The 16102-nt window shown below is 42.9% G+C and overlaps 1 protein-coding gene across 2 annotated transcripts in view; it reads left to right on the top strand.

Annotated features, from left to right (window-relative positions):
* Nucleotides 1-6: 6 nt before the first annotated feature.
* Nucleotides 7-16102, top strand: part of LOC109322135 (charged multivesicular body protein 3) — a 46430-nt gene continuing 30334 nt past the window's right edge. For both annotated transcript variants that reach the window (XM_019553028.1, XM_019553026.1), the window contains exons 1-2: nt 7-270; nt 2610-2749. In XM_019553028.1, coding sequence (XP_019408573.1) covers nt 45-270; nt 2610-2749 — 366 coding nt within the window. In that variant the 5' untranslated portion in view covers nt 7-44. The remainder of the gene's footprint in view (nt 271-2609; nt 2750-16102) is intronic.

Here is a 16102-nt window from a genome sequence, read left to right on the forward strand (position 1 = left end):
CCGGGCGCTGACAGGTCCGGGGCCCCGCGCCCCGCGCCGCGACCATGTGGCTGCGGCTGTTCTTCCTGCTGCTGTACTTCCTGGTGCTGTTCGTGCTGGCCCGCGTCTTCGAGGCCGTGGTGTGGTACGAGACCGGCTTCCTGGCCACGCAGCTCGTGGACCCGGTGACCCTGAGCTTCAAGAAGCTCAAGACGATCCTGGAGGGCCGCGGGCTGGGCTACTCGGGGCTGCCCGACAAGAAGGATGTGCGGGAGCTGGTGGAGAAGTCAGGTGAGGGCCCTGGGACCCCCCGGGACGGGGACGTCTCCCTCGGGCGGGCTCACCCTCTTTATTTTCCCCGCCGGGTCTCACGATGCTGACGTCCCGTCAGTTTTAGGCGTCGAAATCGGGGCCGCGTGAGTTCGGCCGGCGGGGCGGTTACGCTTTCCCCAGTGTAAGTTTCCAGACGCTGGCGGGGCTGGGTCTCCGGGCAAGTGGGCGCCTTGGCGCGTAAGGCGACTTCCGAGCGGCGCGTGAATCCATCGCGCGCTTCCTCGGCGGTCCAAATTGGTGGGGTGAAGCGCTCGAGGCGGGCGCAGAAGCAGTCGAACGGCGACGTCGCACGTGTGTACGCGGCGTGTCGAGAGAAGAGGCCTTCTCCGTTCGTTAGGCTGGTCACTAAGTAAAAGATTTGGCTTCGGGGCGGGGGAGTATTTCCGAAGCAACGGCCTGAGTTGCGACGGGGCGGCTGAGCTAGAAGGGTTGGGCCTTGCTTGCGCGGCAGGATGGATGCTGGCGGTTGTGTTTTTGCGACGTAGCTTTTCGTCCACCCTGCATCTCTCTCTGGACTCCTGGCACAAAAGTCCTACAAGCGAAGATGACAAGTGACATGTTCCTTTCTCCTCATGCTTCACATTATTGTTTATTATTTTTAAATGCCACTTTGCCCTGGACCGAGCAGCTGGTGGGATGCCAGAGCGTGTCTTGAGAAAAGGGCGGTGATTTTACAGAGCGGTACAGGAAGACTGACCCCAAACACAGGGTAGTTTAGAAGGAGGCGTGGGGATGTTCATGCGAGAGGCTGAGGAAAGAGTGAATGAGGCTGGCACCGTCGAGGGGAGAGGGCGACATGAGGTGTGCAGACCAGTGAGGAGATGTTGCCTTGAACTGGGAGCGTGACACTTGGAAGTTAATGGGGCGACCGGGATGTTGAGCCAGAAGAGGAGTTCGGAGGTGGGACCGGTGTGGTCAGTCGCAGATGGGAAAGATCATCTTAAATCTGCTTTTCAAACGGATTGTCAAGGGATGTTCGTGTAAGAAAGGAGGAGATTACTGCAATCAAAATAGGCAAGAAGCGTTGAGCAGAAAGACTTGAATGGATGTACTGATTTACTTAGTATAAAGAAAAGACCTGATTTTCATATTCTTTGACACTAACTCTTTTTCTATGAATAGCTGATACCAGCAGTAATTTGCTTTTTACTATTTATACCCTTTGTTTACTATCTTTTTTACTTCTCTGGCCTACACGGAGAAACCCCATTGGTCAGGTTCTCTTTGCTTCCTGTCACTTTCACTCTTTGGCGCTCATTCACTTTCATTATGCTGTAATATTTGGGTTGCAGACACTGCAGGAAAATGTTTAACTCCAAACAAACTGTTCAATGACTTTTTTTTTTCCAAATGTCATGGCAACACTTCTATTATTAATAAACTTTGTAACATTTTTACATAAATGTTTTTGGCCTCCAAATTATGTGATGGTAATATCAAGAGTTTTTACTTCGATACTACATTTATTAAATTCTGTAATAAGTCTTCTTTGGGAAAACATTTTTGAAGGGCAAGTTTCATAGAATAAATGCTATGACATTGTTAGTAATATGGTTTGCAGTCAGATACAATATGTGGAAAGGAAACGAGAGCGAAAGAAACAAGAAATAATTTTACATAAGTTGCCGAAGGAACTCAATTTGTGGTGTTCAGTTTGGAGTTGTTAGGAAATATTTACTGCTTTGTATATAAAAATCAATTTTTATAGTAGAATATTTACCTTAGAGTAGCTGTGTGAAATGGCTTTGGATTATTCCATTGTAAGTAAAATTCTAATTTTACAAAAATTGAACGGTATTGATTGGAATTCTAAAAAACAGTTTAGATGGACAGGTTTAACAATTTTTGTTTTGAGTAATCTTTTTGTAGACTGTAAAACTAAATTTTCTGTGCAGTAAAGGCTAAATCATTGAAAGCAAAATATGTGTCTTCCATTTTAGTTCTCTGAATTTCAGAGAATATCAGCAGGGATTTATAAAGCGGAGAACACATTCAATTGATTTTCAATTGGTCCAGTTATATATATTGACTATGTTTAACCCAAAGAAGACTAAATTTATTCCCAGTTTGACTGACAACTAAAATGTTCATACTTTTAAGTATAACTACATGTAAAATAATTTAGAATAAATTTGAAATTGGTTTTTAAGCTGAAATGGTTGAGTTCAGCTTCGTAAGATATAATTAACAACATTTTCACTAACTGACAAGAAAATAGTATTGACACCAGAATATTTTTGATTAACATGAGTTTTACCAACTGCAGTTTAATTGCTTTTTTCCCATCCATTCTTCAGGAGACCTCATGGAAGGAGAGCTTTATTCTGCTCTTAAGGAAGAAGAGGCCTCTGAATCCGTTTCAAGTACGAACTTCAGTGGTGAAATGCACTTCTATGAGCTTGTGGAAGACACAAAAGATGGTATCTGGCTGGTACAGGTACAGAAAATGTTTCCATTTTTTTTATCATGGCTGAAATGTGCTTCAGAGGAAAAGCTATTTTTAGAGGCCAGTTCACCTGATAACAGAAGTTAGACTCTAAGAGTGTGAAGAGACTGTTTCTGATTTAGTGTGATAGGGGAAAATAGCCCAGGAAAATGCACCATGGTAATGGGCACTGGAGGGCTAACCTGCACAACTACAGATAGGATAGGAAGCGACAAAGTTCCTTCGGTCATTAAAACAAAAACCCTTTCTTTCTATTTCTCTTGGTAAACTGTATACTGTAATGTATGATCAGGAAATAATACTCCAGTAAATATTTGTTAGGTGTATGGACTGCCCTGGCACACTGTCTGGTGTTGGAAAAATTTCCTGTTGGATGTAAAGCATCTGCCTTATGTAACACCCCCAACAGGCATAATTAATATCCCAGCTCTTGTTGAGTTCCCCCTGCTGAACCAAGCTGCTGTGTTCAGGTTCCAAGCACTGGACCCATGTGCTTTTAAGCTTTCCTTGTTCTGGGCAGGTTCCAACGCCGGCTTTCTCTCTTGGGTTTCATTGGCACACTTTCTGCATAGTCTCTTTGCACTTCATAGAGATAGGATCTGGGGGGTCTGTTTGCCTTAAACCACCAGCACCAAACGGCATACTCCAGAATTTAAGGAGTCTTATGAACTTGGCATACTTCAGAGCTCCCTTTCCTTAAGCTGTCTTCTTGCAGATGCTGACTTAGTACTGCTCCATGGACATGTGCCAGTTGAAGCATGTAACATGGGGATTTTGCACAAGAGGGTCTAAAATTAATTGCTTTTGACTTTATGGATCAAAAGATGTGCAGACGCAAATTAAACTATAAAACGCCTATCTTCCAGCAGGTGATCCACGGTTTAGCTGCCAGCCTGGACAGAATGGTTTCCTGGTCTGGCTGTCTTCTCTGTCCAGGGTATTTCTAATAGGAGACTATCAAGATTTATTAACCCTCCTTGTTAGCCCTGTATTATGTCTCCTTGGAATTTCCTTCAAAATGCAAACAGAAGGACAGTGAAGAATGCAGACTAGTCTTGCAATCAAAATAGAGTTGATAATGATAAAAAAAAAAAAAATCTATAAAAATTTGTGATCTCAAATGAACACTCATAAATTGTACATCCATAGATTCTCCACAGAGACGCAGCATTTGGAAATTAATTACTTAACCCTGACTAGCCAGGAAACGCGTGCATGCTACTGCATACCCAAAAGCCCACTCCAGAATGGTTGAAGAGAATAATGTAGATGATCATTGTCAATTTGCATTCTGAATTACATTGCAACATTATTGAACAGGTTACTTAATATGTTTAAAAATGTAGCTTGCTTCTTGCTAGGGCTGATCAAACAGTAGCATGTGTTAGAAACCTATCATTCGAGTGATGCTACTGTTTTTTGACTATTTGCCTGGCTATGGAGTTGACACAATAACTGCAAAAATTGTTCAATAGCTTGTTTGAATTGCAGTGGAATTGACTGAATAATTTATTAACTGAATACTATGTGCCCAGCCTTACGAAATAAAAGCAAGAGAGAGAGAGAGTATTTCAGTTTCATTCTTGGCTTCACTTGATTCATTGATGCATCACTTCCAGAATTATTGTTTCTCCTCATACTTCCCCCTGCACCTCCCAGGTCCTCCTTATCTTCTGCCCAGCAAGGTGTTCTCTACTTTCCTGGAAGTATTTTTTCCTCAAGTTCCTTCTTTCTTATCCTGTTTGTTCCTCCAACATTTCTTCATACCGTGCTTCTCTCTGCTCATAACTGACCTGATTGATTTCTCCTGACGTCTTCCTTCAACTGGCCACTCCCAGCCATAAATGCATAAGGCTTGGAAATGTTACCAAGCAATTAATTAGCTATAGCACTAAACCTAGACAAAGACAATAATAAAGCTAGGGACTTCCTTAACTATGCAAGGGAGAAACTCGCTTCTTTTTCCTTGCCATATCACCACTACCACTTACTGGGGCAGTCTGATAATGGCGAGTCAACGGTGATCTCAGATGGTCGATTTTGTAGGCATCATGACTGAGGAGCATGTGAAGGAAGATGCAGTCTTGTCTCAGGTTTTTTTCTTCAATGAGTCTTTCCTGTGCATGAATTGTAGGATGAAAGTGCAAAAGGGGTTAGATTCTGCCTGAAGCTTTTGGGTGGCAATGGCTGGTTAACTTGATTGAAAATGCTATTTTGAGAGAATCGAAGAAAAAGGGGAGTATATTCATTATTGTCTTGTACATTCAACCTGTAGGCGAATTTGCTATATTCTGTAGTGTCTGAAAATAAAAATATGAAGAAGCTGATCAAAGTCAATACACACAGAAATGCCACGTGCTTTATGGCTAGGCCCTTTGTTTTTAAGAGTTTATCAGAAAACAAAGCATCCAAGTCGTCTAGTAATCTGTGCATCCAGATAAGCAATCTCTCCTGCCTCAGTACCGCTCTATGAAAAAAGTGCCCAGTGCTACTGTAAGAAACTTTCTTGGGGGTCTCACGCAGCAGCATTCCTACCTTGTGCCTCTGCTCCTTGCTTGCTACCTACTTTGGTGGCATTTTGCTTTTGGCAGGTGAGAGGGCCAAGGGGTAATGAAAGAGCACTGGTCTCAGCTCTATGCCCTTATAGAGTGCTGCATGACATTCCTGCTTTCCCAGACTCCCTGCTACAGGTTTCTAGAACTTCCTTACCTCCAGTGATATACAAATAATTCCAGTATACATATGCTACTCCATGGCTGCTTACAGACATAAAAAAACAAAACAAAACAGCACTTTAAGCTCCATGTGCCCTGGCACTGAGGCCAGCGCATGCCCAGAAGAGGCAGAGTGTTGGATCCAGCTCGTCCAACATCTGTATAGATCAGGCGTTTCAGCGGGGCTTTTATGGCACCGTTATCTAATAGCTGATTGAATCAAATTTAGATAAAAGTGCGAAAAAGCCCTGCTGAAGCACCCAATCTATACAGATGCTGTGGAGCCGAGTCAAACTAATGCACTGCTGCTTCTAGTAAAGTGTGGGGGGGTTTCCCCCCATGTCTATCAGTGCCCTATGTGGCTTCCAAAAATACAGTAAAGAATCTACATATTCAGTTGTTCTTCAAATTATGTTGAGTGTCAAACATGTATAAAAGCAAATCTTTCTAGTTAGTAGCAGTAAGATCTGGGCCTAACTACTGTTGTGCCATAACTAGTCAGACGGGCAATGTCATATCAAGTGTCTGACAGTGGCTATTGCTGAATTCTTCTGAGGAAGTTATGAGATTTGCAGCATACCTGTACAGCACAATAATATGGAAAAATCGCCATGGCTTCAGTGCGTGATTAGCTCATTCCCTGGTAACAAAAGGACCATCGTTTTCATCCTGTGCAGTGCATTGTTGAACCCTTTTATTCATGTAACATGTTGACATTTCTTCTTCTAAGGTGAAGGCATGCCAGGGTGCTACCTTAAAGACTAACTTGTTCAAAGAGGCATAAGCTTTCAGAGGCAACAGCCTACTTCATCAGATGTCATGAAGGAACTTGCAGAGAGATGGGGTATTAAATAGAAAGGAGTAAAGTAATTTAATACAAACAACAGGGAAAGAGAAAGGAAAGGATGGGGGCTGGAGAGACTGCCAAGAGAGGCAAAGGAGGCTTGAACAGGTCAAAAGGGAAAAGCAAAGCAGTTAACTGATTGAGAAATATAAGGGTTATAAAAGCTATCCAGGTATGGGGAAAGAATCCAGAGTCTTTGCTGAGACCATACTGGACACAGTTCAACCTGTGGATAATTTTTTGTTCCATCATGTTGCGTTCAAGTTAAGTTTTTCAAGTTATGGTATTTTGACTTTTGACCTGTCCTTTGAAATGAACTGAATTGGCAGATTCTCACTCGCATACTACCTCACCATTTAATTTAAAGGGTTAGAAACTAAGCTCTGTCGCTGAAATCAAACAACTTTATGTACTGTAAGGCCTCTATCTGTATCAGCTAATGCTGGAAACCTGTCTGATCTGATCTGCTAAAGAGGATAAAATTTGGTTGCCACCTAGCTGCAGGATCATTTGTGAATTCCTATGGGCTGTGGGGATTGGCGTCACTGGTCTAGTAGGTGGCATTCTTCCAGCTGAGTAAGAACCGTAAGAGTGTCCCAATGCATTGGAAGTGCTGCCTTTTGCCTAAGACACCATACTGAGTTTGACTGTTCAGTTATTGAAGATCATCTGCCCTCTTTATACACATCTGATGTCCTGGTCAAATTAAAATTAGAGAAACCAAGTCCTAGGGTTCCCTTGGCAGTTGCATCTGGACTCAGTTTTTCCACATCTTTTTATATGATACACACCCACGGCATGCACTGGATTACAGGAACATTTTCAATTTGAATATTTTCAGTTTTAGGTATGTAAATATTTCATGTACTTGCCTATCCCTTCATTTTCCCTAATGTTTTGTGGTGATGTTACTATTGTGTTCTCTGATTTTTTTTCTTTCTTGCTGTTTAAAAGCCTAACAATAAAAGGAACAGTAGAACTGACTAGACACAAGAGGTATCAAAAACAGTAAGGGCAATTCAGCACAGGTAATTTTTTATTTAATGTTATAATAATCTCAGAACCTAATGTTACCAGTAACATATATCATCTAAAAGTCTGACTTTTCTATTTAGTGTCTCTTTTTAAACAGAGCCGCTATTTCAGTAAAGATGATTAGATGGCAATGCTCTGCACTGATCTGTAAAATGCTTCACCTTCAATCTTCTAACAGCTCAGGTCTCTGTTCGTCCTTGATTAAGCATTGTTTTAATTCAACATGCACTAGAATTTACCCTGTTTGTGATTGACTGAAAGAATTAATTACTATTAAAAATTATTAAGGTAAATCCTGTTCTAATACCTGTGATATCAACATACGTCTAAGTTTCTTTCCTGCATCTTATTGTAATCTTTTTTTGTGCATCAGATGCACAGTAAATTTCTTTATCCTATATCTTTTAATTGTAGGAGTAAACAAAGAAAATGATAAAATAATATCGTGCTGATAAAGGTACTACAGTTAAAAAGCTGCTTCATCTTCAGGTGTCAACATCTGATCTCCATTCTCAAGCCTTGAAATGCTTGGCGATCATCTGCTGTGAGCTAGCTTTGAAATTTAATGAGGCCAGATTTTGTTATAATGACCTGCAAAAAACCCCCACTTAAAATAGCTTGAAGGAGACCTGGCTTAAACCCAACAGAAGACATGAAACTTGCAAGTCGAGCTACCATCCTATTGTGCTTGGTAACAGAACAGGGTGTGATCTTTCTGTATTAACAGAAGCTGCTCTGGAAAGTAGTAGTGTTTAATTTTCTCAGATATATTGACTTCTATCAAACCCTTCACCTACAAGAGTTTTTGTGGGCTATTTCATGGAAGTCTTTTAAAAATATCTTTAAGATAAGGGAGTTGGCAAAGCAAGTGACAACTACATCAATAACATAATTTTAGAGAAGCTGTCAGCAACTGTGTAAGCAACTGTTTGAGATGTCTTTGTGTTGGAGGGAGAGAAAGGTGGAAAACTCTTGTTAACATTGTTCTGCTTTTCTAGGCATGTATTCATAGATTCATAGACGTTTACATCAGAAGGGACCTCAGCAGAAGTTGAGTCCAATCCCCTGCCGTGGGCGGGAAAGAGTGCTGGGGTCAGATGACCCCAGCCAGATGCCTATCCAGCCTTCTCTTAAAGACCCCCAAGGTATGGGAGAACACCACCTCCCTTGGAATCCCATTTCAGATTTTGGCAACTCTTATAGCAGGGGTGGGCAAAATGCAGCCCGCGGGATCTGGCCCACGGGGCCCTTAAAACATTTAGAAAATTAATATTTATCTGCCCCTAGCTGCCTATCATGCAGCCCTTGATGATCTGCCAAAACTCAGTAAGTGGCCCTCCACCTGAAATAATTGCCCACCCCTGCTTTACAGTAAAGCAGGTCTTCCTGATGTCCAACCTAAATCTGCTTTCCGTCAGTTTGTGGCCGTTATTCCTGGTTATTCTAAGGGGTACCATGGTCAACAGAGCATCTCCTATTCCTTGCTGTCCCCCCATCCCAATGAATTTTGTAGGCACCCACAAGATCACCTTCTCTTCCAGAGGCTGAAGAGATCCAGGGTCCTCAATCTCTCCTCGTAGGGCTTTGCCAGCGGGCCCCTAACCATATGAGTGGCCTCCTCCAAACCCTCTTGTGGTTGTCCATATCCCTCTTGAAGTGCCGTGCCCAAAACTGGACTCAGTACTCCAGCAGTGCTCCAGCTGCGGCCTGACCAGTTGATGCCTTGCTCATCTGCGTGGTATCTGCTCTTAAAAGTCTTTTGCTCCTTTAGTCCTATAGCCATGACTAACTTAATAGAATGATTTTGATTCACACCTTTGAGTGTCTTCAGTTGGCCTCATTTGGGAATTTTCAGTTTAACCCAATGTCAGTGGAGCTGTTATAATGAAAAATCTATTACGCAACCACCTGTCAAAATCAACAACATTTTGAGGATATGGGTGCTTGTACACATGACACCATTACCATGTACACGTGACAAAAATGTCACTTTGTGTGGCTTAATGGCATGACGCTGTACATGTGCAGGTGTTTTGGGGTTTTAAATGAGTTTGCATTGTTGCATACTACATCCTGATGTAGTTTAGTTTCAACAATGTGTTGCAGCTATTAGTCAGCTTGTCCTCCGGCTGTGAGAGAGGTGGGTAGGCTCTGGAGGAGAAAAGGATTGGACCCCTTGCTGCTTCTGCCTTCAGCAGACACCTGCTGAAGGCAGAAGCAGCAAGGGGTTCAGTCCTTTTCTTCTTTTTTTTCAGTGGAGCCTGTCTGCCTCTACCATAGCCAGGGGCCAAGCTGCTAGCGGGCTGAGCACCCCCTTAGCTGTGGAGGGCCCTGGTGCTTCCTTCTGCACCAGCATTACCCCCGGGACTGCCCAAGTAGGCTGCTGGTGGGCTGGGTGCTGTCCCAGCTCAGGGTTGGAGAAGAGTTGGATCAGGTCGGGTGCTGCCTCTGAGCTGGGGCAGCAGCCAGCCTGCTAGCAGCCCACCTGGCTGGCCCCAGGGTGTGCCGTCACTGTGGAGGGAAGGACTGGGGGCCCCTGCAGCTCAGGGGCTGCTTGGCCTGCTGGCAGCTTGCCCCCCAGCCATAAGCAGTCTCCAGTGAACAAAAAAAAGAGGGCCCCTCACTAACAGGGATGGAAACCCCTAAATTGAAACCCACCATTTCAATTTAGGGGCATAGAATGCAACCCTAAGTACTAAATCCCCATCATGTGTACAAGCACCCTGTGTTACCATACCGTATGTCTCAACATCAGTTGTATCTTACTTTCAAGTACTACCTTTTAGACTAGACTTTTCTCTTTTTAACAACCATTTAATCAAAAATTTTAAACAGAAAGTATGGAAGCAATTAAGGTCCCAACACTTGCTTTAATTATGTTCTCTTCTTTTACAATTATCAGTTCACTAACCTAGTTTTTTGGGAGGGGTTGTAAGTACTTTCAAGGTATTTATTACCTTAATAATGTCAGTGCATTTTTTTTTTTCATGCGTTTGTTTCCACATTTCTCCCAACTTCAGTTGTGAAGTACTGGGACATGGAGGAAAAGTGGGATGTGCCCAATATTTCATAGACAGCATGGGGCAGAGCAAGGACCCAAATTCACTGTCTCTTGAGTTCCAAGTCAGTTCCTGACATGGTGGACTATTCTATACCTCCGAGTCACCCCATTTCTGTCACTTACCAGTTCCTCTGTGCAAATAATTTGTCTTCTCTGTTGCATATGCTGCTTACAGAGATTTCGACTCTAACCTCAGCTAAACCAGCTGTATTTGGTGTAGATCATGCACAGAATGTGTAGTATGATACAGGATGTTGATTAGGACTGTGTTTCTATTAATATGGATCCGTTACTGTTAACGCGTGAGAAGACCCAATGCATTGCAAAAACTCTGCTGCACTAACTGCTACTGATACTGATAGTATTCTGCAGATTGCTAACAGGCAACAATAAATATCGTTAGGGCACTTACATTTTTTGCCATGATCAGTAATGCAAATGTTTATAAGATTAGCTCCAAGACCAGTCCTTTTAGAAACTCTTTCAGTAACTTCCCTCCAGTTTCATATTTCCTCTTTTCAGCACATACCATTCTTTTCTGTCATAAATAATAACTTCCTATGTGATACTGCATCAGATGCTTTACTAAAGTTCAGAAAAATCTGCTCCATTTCCTTTGTCTAGAAAATAATACCATATTGCATCCTACTCCATTTTCCATTCTGAATCCAATCCAGATTCTCGATTATTCTTTTCTTCAAAACTTGTTCTAAAGCCTTGCATATCTTGTGGTCAGGTTAACTGGTCTATGTTTTGCCAGATTAGTTACCTTTCCTGAAATATAGGAATTACATCAGTTTTATAGTCATAGGGTACCGCCTGTAGTCATAGGGTACCTCCTAAACACCATTTGCAAATCATTTCCAAGTAATGGGATGGAGGTTATCCAATCTCTCTGATTTCAGCACATTAAGCTATTTGCATTTTGCTTCCTCAGAGCTCAGGTGTGGTCATTTTTTGTCGCTATGCCCTCGTGTCCATTAGTGATTTCTGCCCATATTCAGTATAATTTGTTCTGGTTTTCAGTCAGGACAATCATTTTTACTAACTGAACCATTGGTAAGTTATGTTTAAACTCCACTACATCCTCACAGCACAGTGGCCCTACATTGGTTCCTCAGAGCCTCGTTCTTCCACTCAGGATCCTACCAGTTTGTAAGTTTAGGTAGGGTCAGGAAGGAATTTTCCCTCTAGATCAGATTGGCATCGTCTTTGTAGGGGGGGGTTGTGTTTTTCTGCACCTTGAGGCATATTCATGTTTCTTAGGATCTTGACTGTGCCATGTTGTAATGTGTTCTTGATGTTTGTGATTTTGTGCCTTCTGGTTGGTGAGAAGGTTTGAAATGGCAATTGCTTCAGCAAATGAGTGCCTGCAAATATAGAGAACTGGACTCAGTTGCTTAGGAGGCCCCTTCCAGGTCTGTGTTCCACTCTGTCTTTCCTTGTTTTCTTTTTGTTTACATGGCTGAAAACCCTTTTTTCAATATATTTTAATTTCCTCTGTAAGGATTAACTCAGCTGGACTTCTGGCAAATCTCACTTGATTTCTCCATTTCTTGACCTGGAAGACACTGCTTTCTTTGCAAATCTGTCCTTTTGTGCTGTTCTTTGGCAAGCACTTTTCTTATTTTTAATATCCTTCTTGCAGTGACTAGTCATCCATTTGGGTTGGGAGCCCTGTCTTAAATGTTTCCCCCTTTGCTTGGCATTCCTCATAGTATTACAACCTTTGACTTAATGAAAGCCTAAGCCTCCTCCACATTCAAATCCCTGAGCTTCTCAGTTCAGTTGACTGTAATTTGTCAAACTTTGTCCTTTGAAAATTGAAGACTACAGTTAGGAGTTGCCTTTTTGTTTCTTTTTCCATTTAATTTAAATTGAATCAACTTGTTGGGATTTAATTCAAGGTTATTTTCTAGGACTCCTTCTGTAAGTATGATGGTGCTTACCAAGGGGTCCTAGTTTTGGTGCGCTGAACTCCTCGGGCATCAAGGGGAATTTGCTGTGTGAAGGAAAGCCTTTTACTATAAGAGTTTTAAAAACAAAGAAAGCAAAGCAAAAGATACAAGAAGTGTTGGCAAGGCTTCATTTTGTAAAACCATGTTAGATTTTTCTTTAACACAGAAAGATTGTTGAGACTCCATCATCCAGAAGGTTTATCTGAGTACAGGTTAGATCAATGCTTTTTTGGAATGCTTTAGGCAGAGATGATTCTGCATGGAGCAGGGGGTTGAATTAAATTAGCTTCTAATGTTACTTTCTGCACCCAGTCTTCTCTCATTTGTCATAAAACCTTACATTACTAAATTGTGTTGGTTTAGAAACATGAATAAATAAACTTGCCCTTTAGATACGGTCATTTTATACCTGAGTGCCATTATTTTTTAAGTGAAAAGTTAAGCCAGTGCAACAGTTAGATGACACTGAAACCTATTATCGACTGTCCTGAGCTGGGTTCTTATTTTTTTGACAGTCTTAGTGAGTAATTGTTTAGTGCAATATGGGGTGGAAGAAGAGTCAAGTATTGGTAATACACATGTATGTAATGTTAAAATACATTTCTATACTCTTGACAGCGGAGTTTTCTTATGTGGCGGAAGAGTGTTTATGGCCATCCAGTCTTTAATTATATTCCAACTGTGCTTTTATTTGTTCTTGGTATCTATACAGTTACTTGGTAAACATGAATGGGGTCCAGTTCTATGACTTCGCTGAGGTGGTAGTTTAAGGCCTGAAATCTAACAAACTGGATTTGCCAGTTTGACAGGTGCTAATAGCTGGCACAGGGATGGAGTTTACGTAGGATACCCTTCTTTAAGTTCAGAGACAAGTATGTGACTAAATGCAATGCTAGGTTCTTTGCAGGTCAACTCCTGCCTTGAATGGTATTTCTCAGGTCAAGAAGTTAGTGCCTTTAACTAATCAGCAGCTTATTAATTTACCAGGAATCATCTGATTTATAGATTTGTATTGAACACATACCTAGGATCATTGGCTACGCATAGGGGTTGCATGCTGTTGCAATCGCTGCTGGCTGCCACTGGTCAGTGCTCACCACCTTCCTCCCCCACCGCCAACAGTGCCATGCCTGTGGGAGCGCCCCACTTGCTGCCACCGTGCTCCCACCGCCGACAGTGCTGCTGCCACCTGCAGGAGCTTGCCATGCCCCCCCAGCCTCCAAGGGCACGCGGCGTTCATGCCTACGATCTTACAAGTGACTGTTCTCTGATATAACTGTTAGGCTAGGGACAGACATTCAAAAAGCCTGACCTTGAATTGATTCAATCTTTCCAAGTTAGTCTAACCTGCCTAGGTTGAACTGGTTTGCAACCACACAGACATTCTCTCCAGACTGAAGAAATGCAAGCACATGCCTGCAGTGGTTCAGGTTGGAAGCCCTGGGGGCACTAGAGTAGCCCAAACGTCCCTTCCCCAGGGCTGAGCTGAGGGAGGGGTGGCCAGGCCCCCATAAGATGCTCTGATTAGGGAAGGATGTAAACCCCCACCCTGCCTGCATCATCCAGGCTTTTCCCTGCTCACTGCTCAAGGGGTGGGAGTATTGCCAGACCCCAGCCTGGACTCTGAGGCAAAGGGGGTGTGTGCAGTGCATGCATCTGTTGATAATGAGCTTTTCAGTCTCCCTCCCTGCTTCTTCATACTGTCTGCAAACCTGACAGGTGAGGGAGCCAGCAGGAGGCTGATAAGCACCATTTATCAACCTATCAACAAAACAAAAGCCTCTCTCATTAGTTCAAGCTCTTCTTAAACAGCTTTTCCCAAGGAAGGAAAGGAGGAACATTACTAGCTGAACTGTTGATTAGCTTCAAAAAGCCCTAAGCAGACACTGTTCTGTCTGCCTGTCCCAGTGAAATGGGAGACACAAACACACTGTCACCTCTCAGCAGTAGCTAGCATACCACATGCCTAATGTCTATGGGGCTGGGGTTTGTGCTGTGGGAGATGGGAGGGAGGGAAAGAGGGATTCCTGCTTGAGCAGCAAGGGGTGGGGGTACAAGAGGAAGCCAGGCAGACCCTGATGTGCGGAGCTCCTGCTAGGAAGCAAAGGGGCAGGGCCAGCCCTGTTTTCTGGAGCAGACAGCATAGGACAGGGCTGCAAAGCATCTGGGATGCTGGATGACTCTGGTTTAAGTTTAACCAGGAAGGGGTCTGGGACAGACCTTGCATAATCCAGTTTGATCCAGATCAGTTAAGTCTGATACTACATTCAACCAGGTTTATCTTAAACCAGTTAGTCATTTTGAATCTGGTTTATGTGCACTGAACATCTGTTCCGTTACAGGTTTAAACCAGTTTCTGGTCACTTAAACCAGTTTATGTGTAATGTCTGTCCCTAGCCCTAGAGTGTGTTTATGACAAAGGACCCATTTATGTACAACCCTCCCTTACCTTCTAAGTCCTCTTTACCAATGTCTAAGGCAGGGGTGGGCAAAATGTGGCCCACCAGGCCATTCTATCCGGCTCACGGGGCCTCTAAAAAATTTAGAAAATTAATGTTTGTCTGCCCTGGGCTGCCTGTGATGTGGCCCTCGATGGCTTGCCAAAACTCAGTAAGTGGCCCTCCTCCCAAAATAATTGCCTGCCCCTCGTCTCTGGCCTCTTTAAGAGAAAGCTGGATAGGCATCTGGCTGGGGTCACCTGACTCCAGCGCTCTTTCCTGCCCAGGGCAGGGGGTCGGACTTGCTGATCTACTGAGGTCCCTTCCGACCCCACCATCTAAGTTTCTCTTATCACTTCTAGTAACTCTTCAGGAGTAAGAATGCAAATGTTTCAAGGTGCCTTTCTGGTATCTGCTTGTTGAGCTGGTTATTAAAGGGGCAAGTTTAAATCACTAGTGATATTTTAAGGGTTTTTTTTTTTTTTATCTCATAGGAGAAGGAAGTTCCAGTAACTCAGCAAGCTGTTCCAAAATGTTTTAAATTTGAAACTGATCCACCACACTTGTGTTCCTGATTCACTCCCATCTTCTGTAGGCAAGCTGGGTGTTAATATTCTTGGCAGCAGTCTTTGTAGCTATGCCAGGATGAGGAGAGATGTTTCACCCATATGTATATTGTGAGAGATTCTTGGCTACATGTTTCACTCAAGTTCTATTTTGATAATCTTAGCTTCTATTTGTGAGGGATTGTACAACCTCTTAGTTTATCTGGAGTTCCTTGTATAAAATGTCTTACCGTTTTAATCTTTCTTGCTGCTTTTAGTTTCTAAATGTACCCTCGGTTGGGGTACACAGAAATGGATAACTTTTTCTAGGGGCCAGGTATATTTGTGCCTTTACTTCTCACCCTGCACATGCAACATAATTGACGAATCGTGGTGGAGACAGCAGTTTTTGCAGGAAGACTGAAATGTCCAGTTGTTTAGGTAAGCTGCTTATTATACACAGCGAAACCTCTGCCACGGACACCTGACAAATGGCAGTTTCAAAGTGAAGTCTGGCAAATGTTTTAAAGTGGCAACGAGTCTGCTTGTAGAAGCATGTAAGGCATTTCTAAAATAAGCAGAGTGGTGAAACTGCTACAGCTCGTTGCTTGACGCATGATTGGTCAGGTCATTCAAAATTACCTGTCAGCAGCAGACCAGCATTTTTTTCCTTGTAGACTGTTGTGTATACAATTCAGATGGCAAATGTTTAATAATTTGTACTTGCAGCCCTTTCATCTAAGTTGCTC

The sequence above is a fragment of the Crocodylus porosus genome, unplaced genomic scaffold (genome assembly GCF_001723895.1).
Source record: "Crocodylus porosus isolate Cpor-Errol unplaced genomic scaffold, CroPor_comp1, whole genome shotgun sequence".
In the NCBI taxonomy this organism is placed as follows: Eukaryota; Metazoa; Chordata; order Crocodylia; family Crocodylidae; genus Crocodylus; species Crocodylus porosus.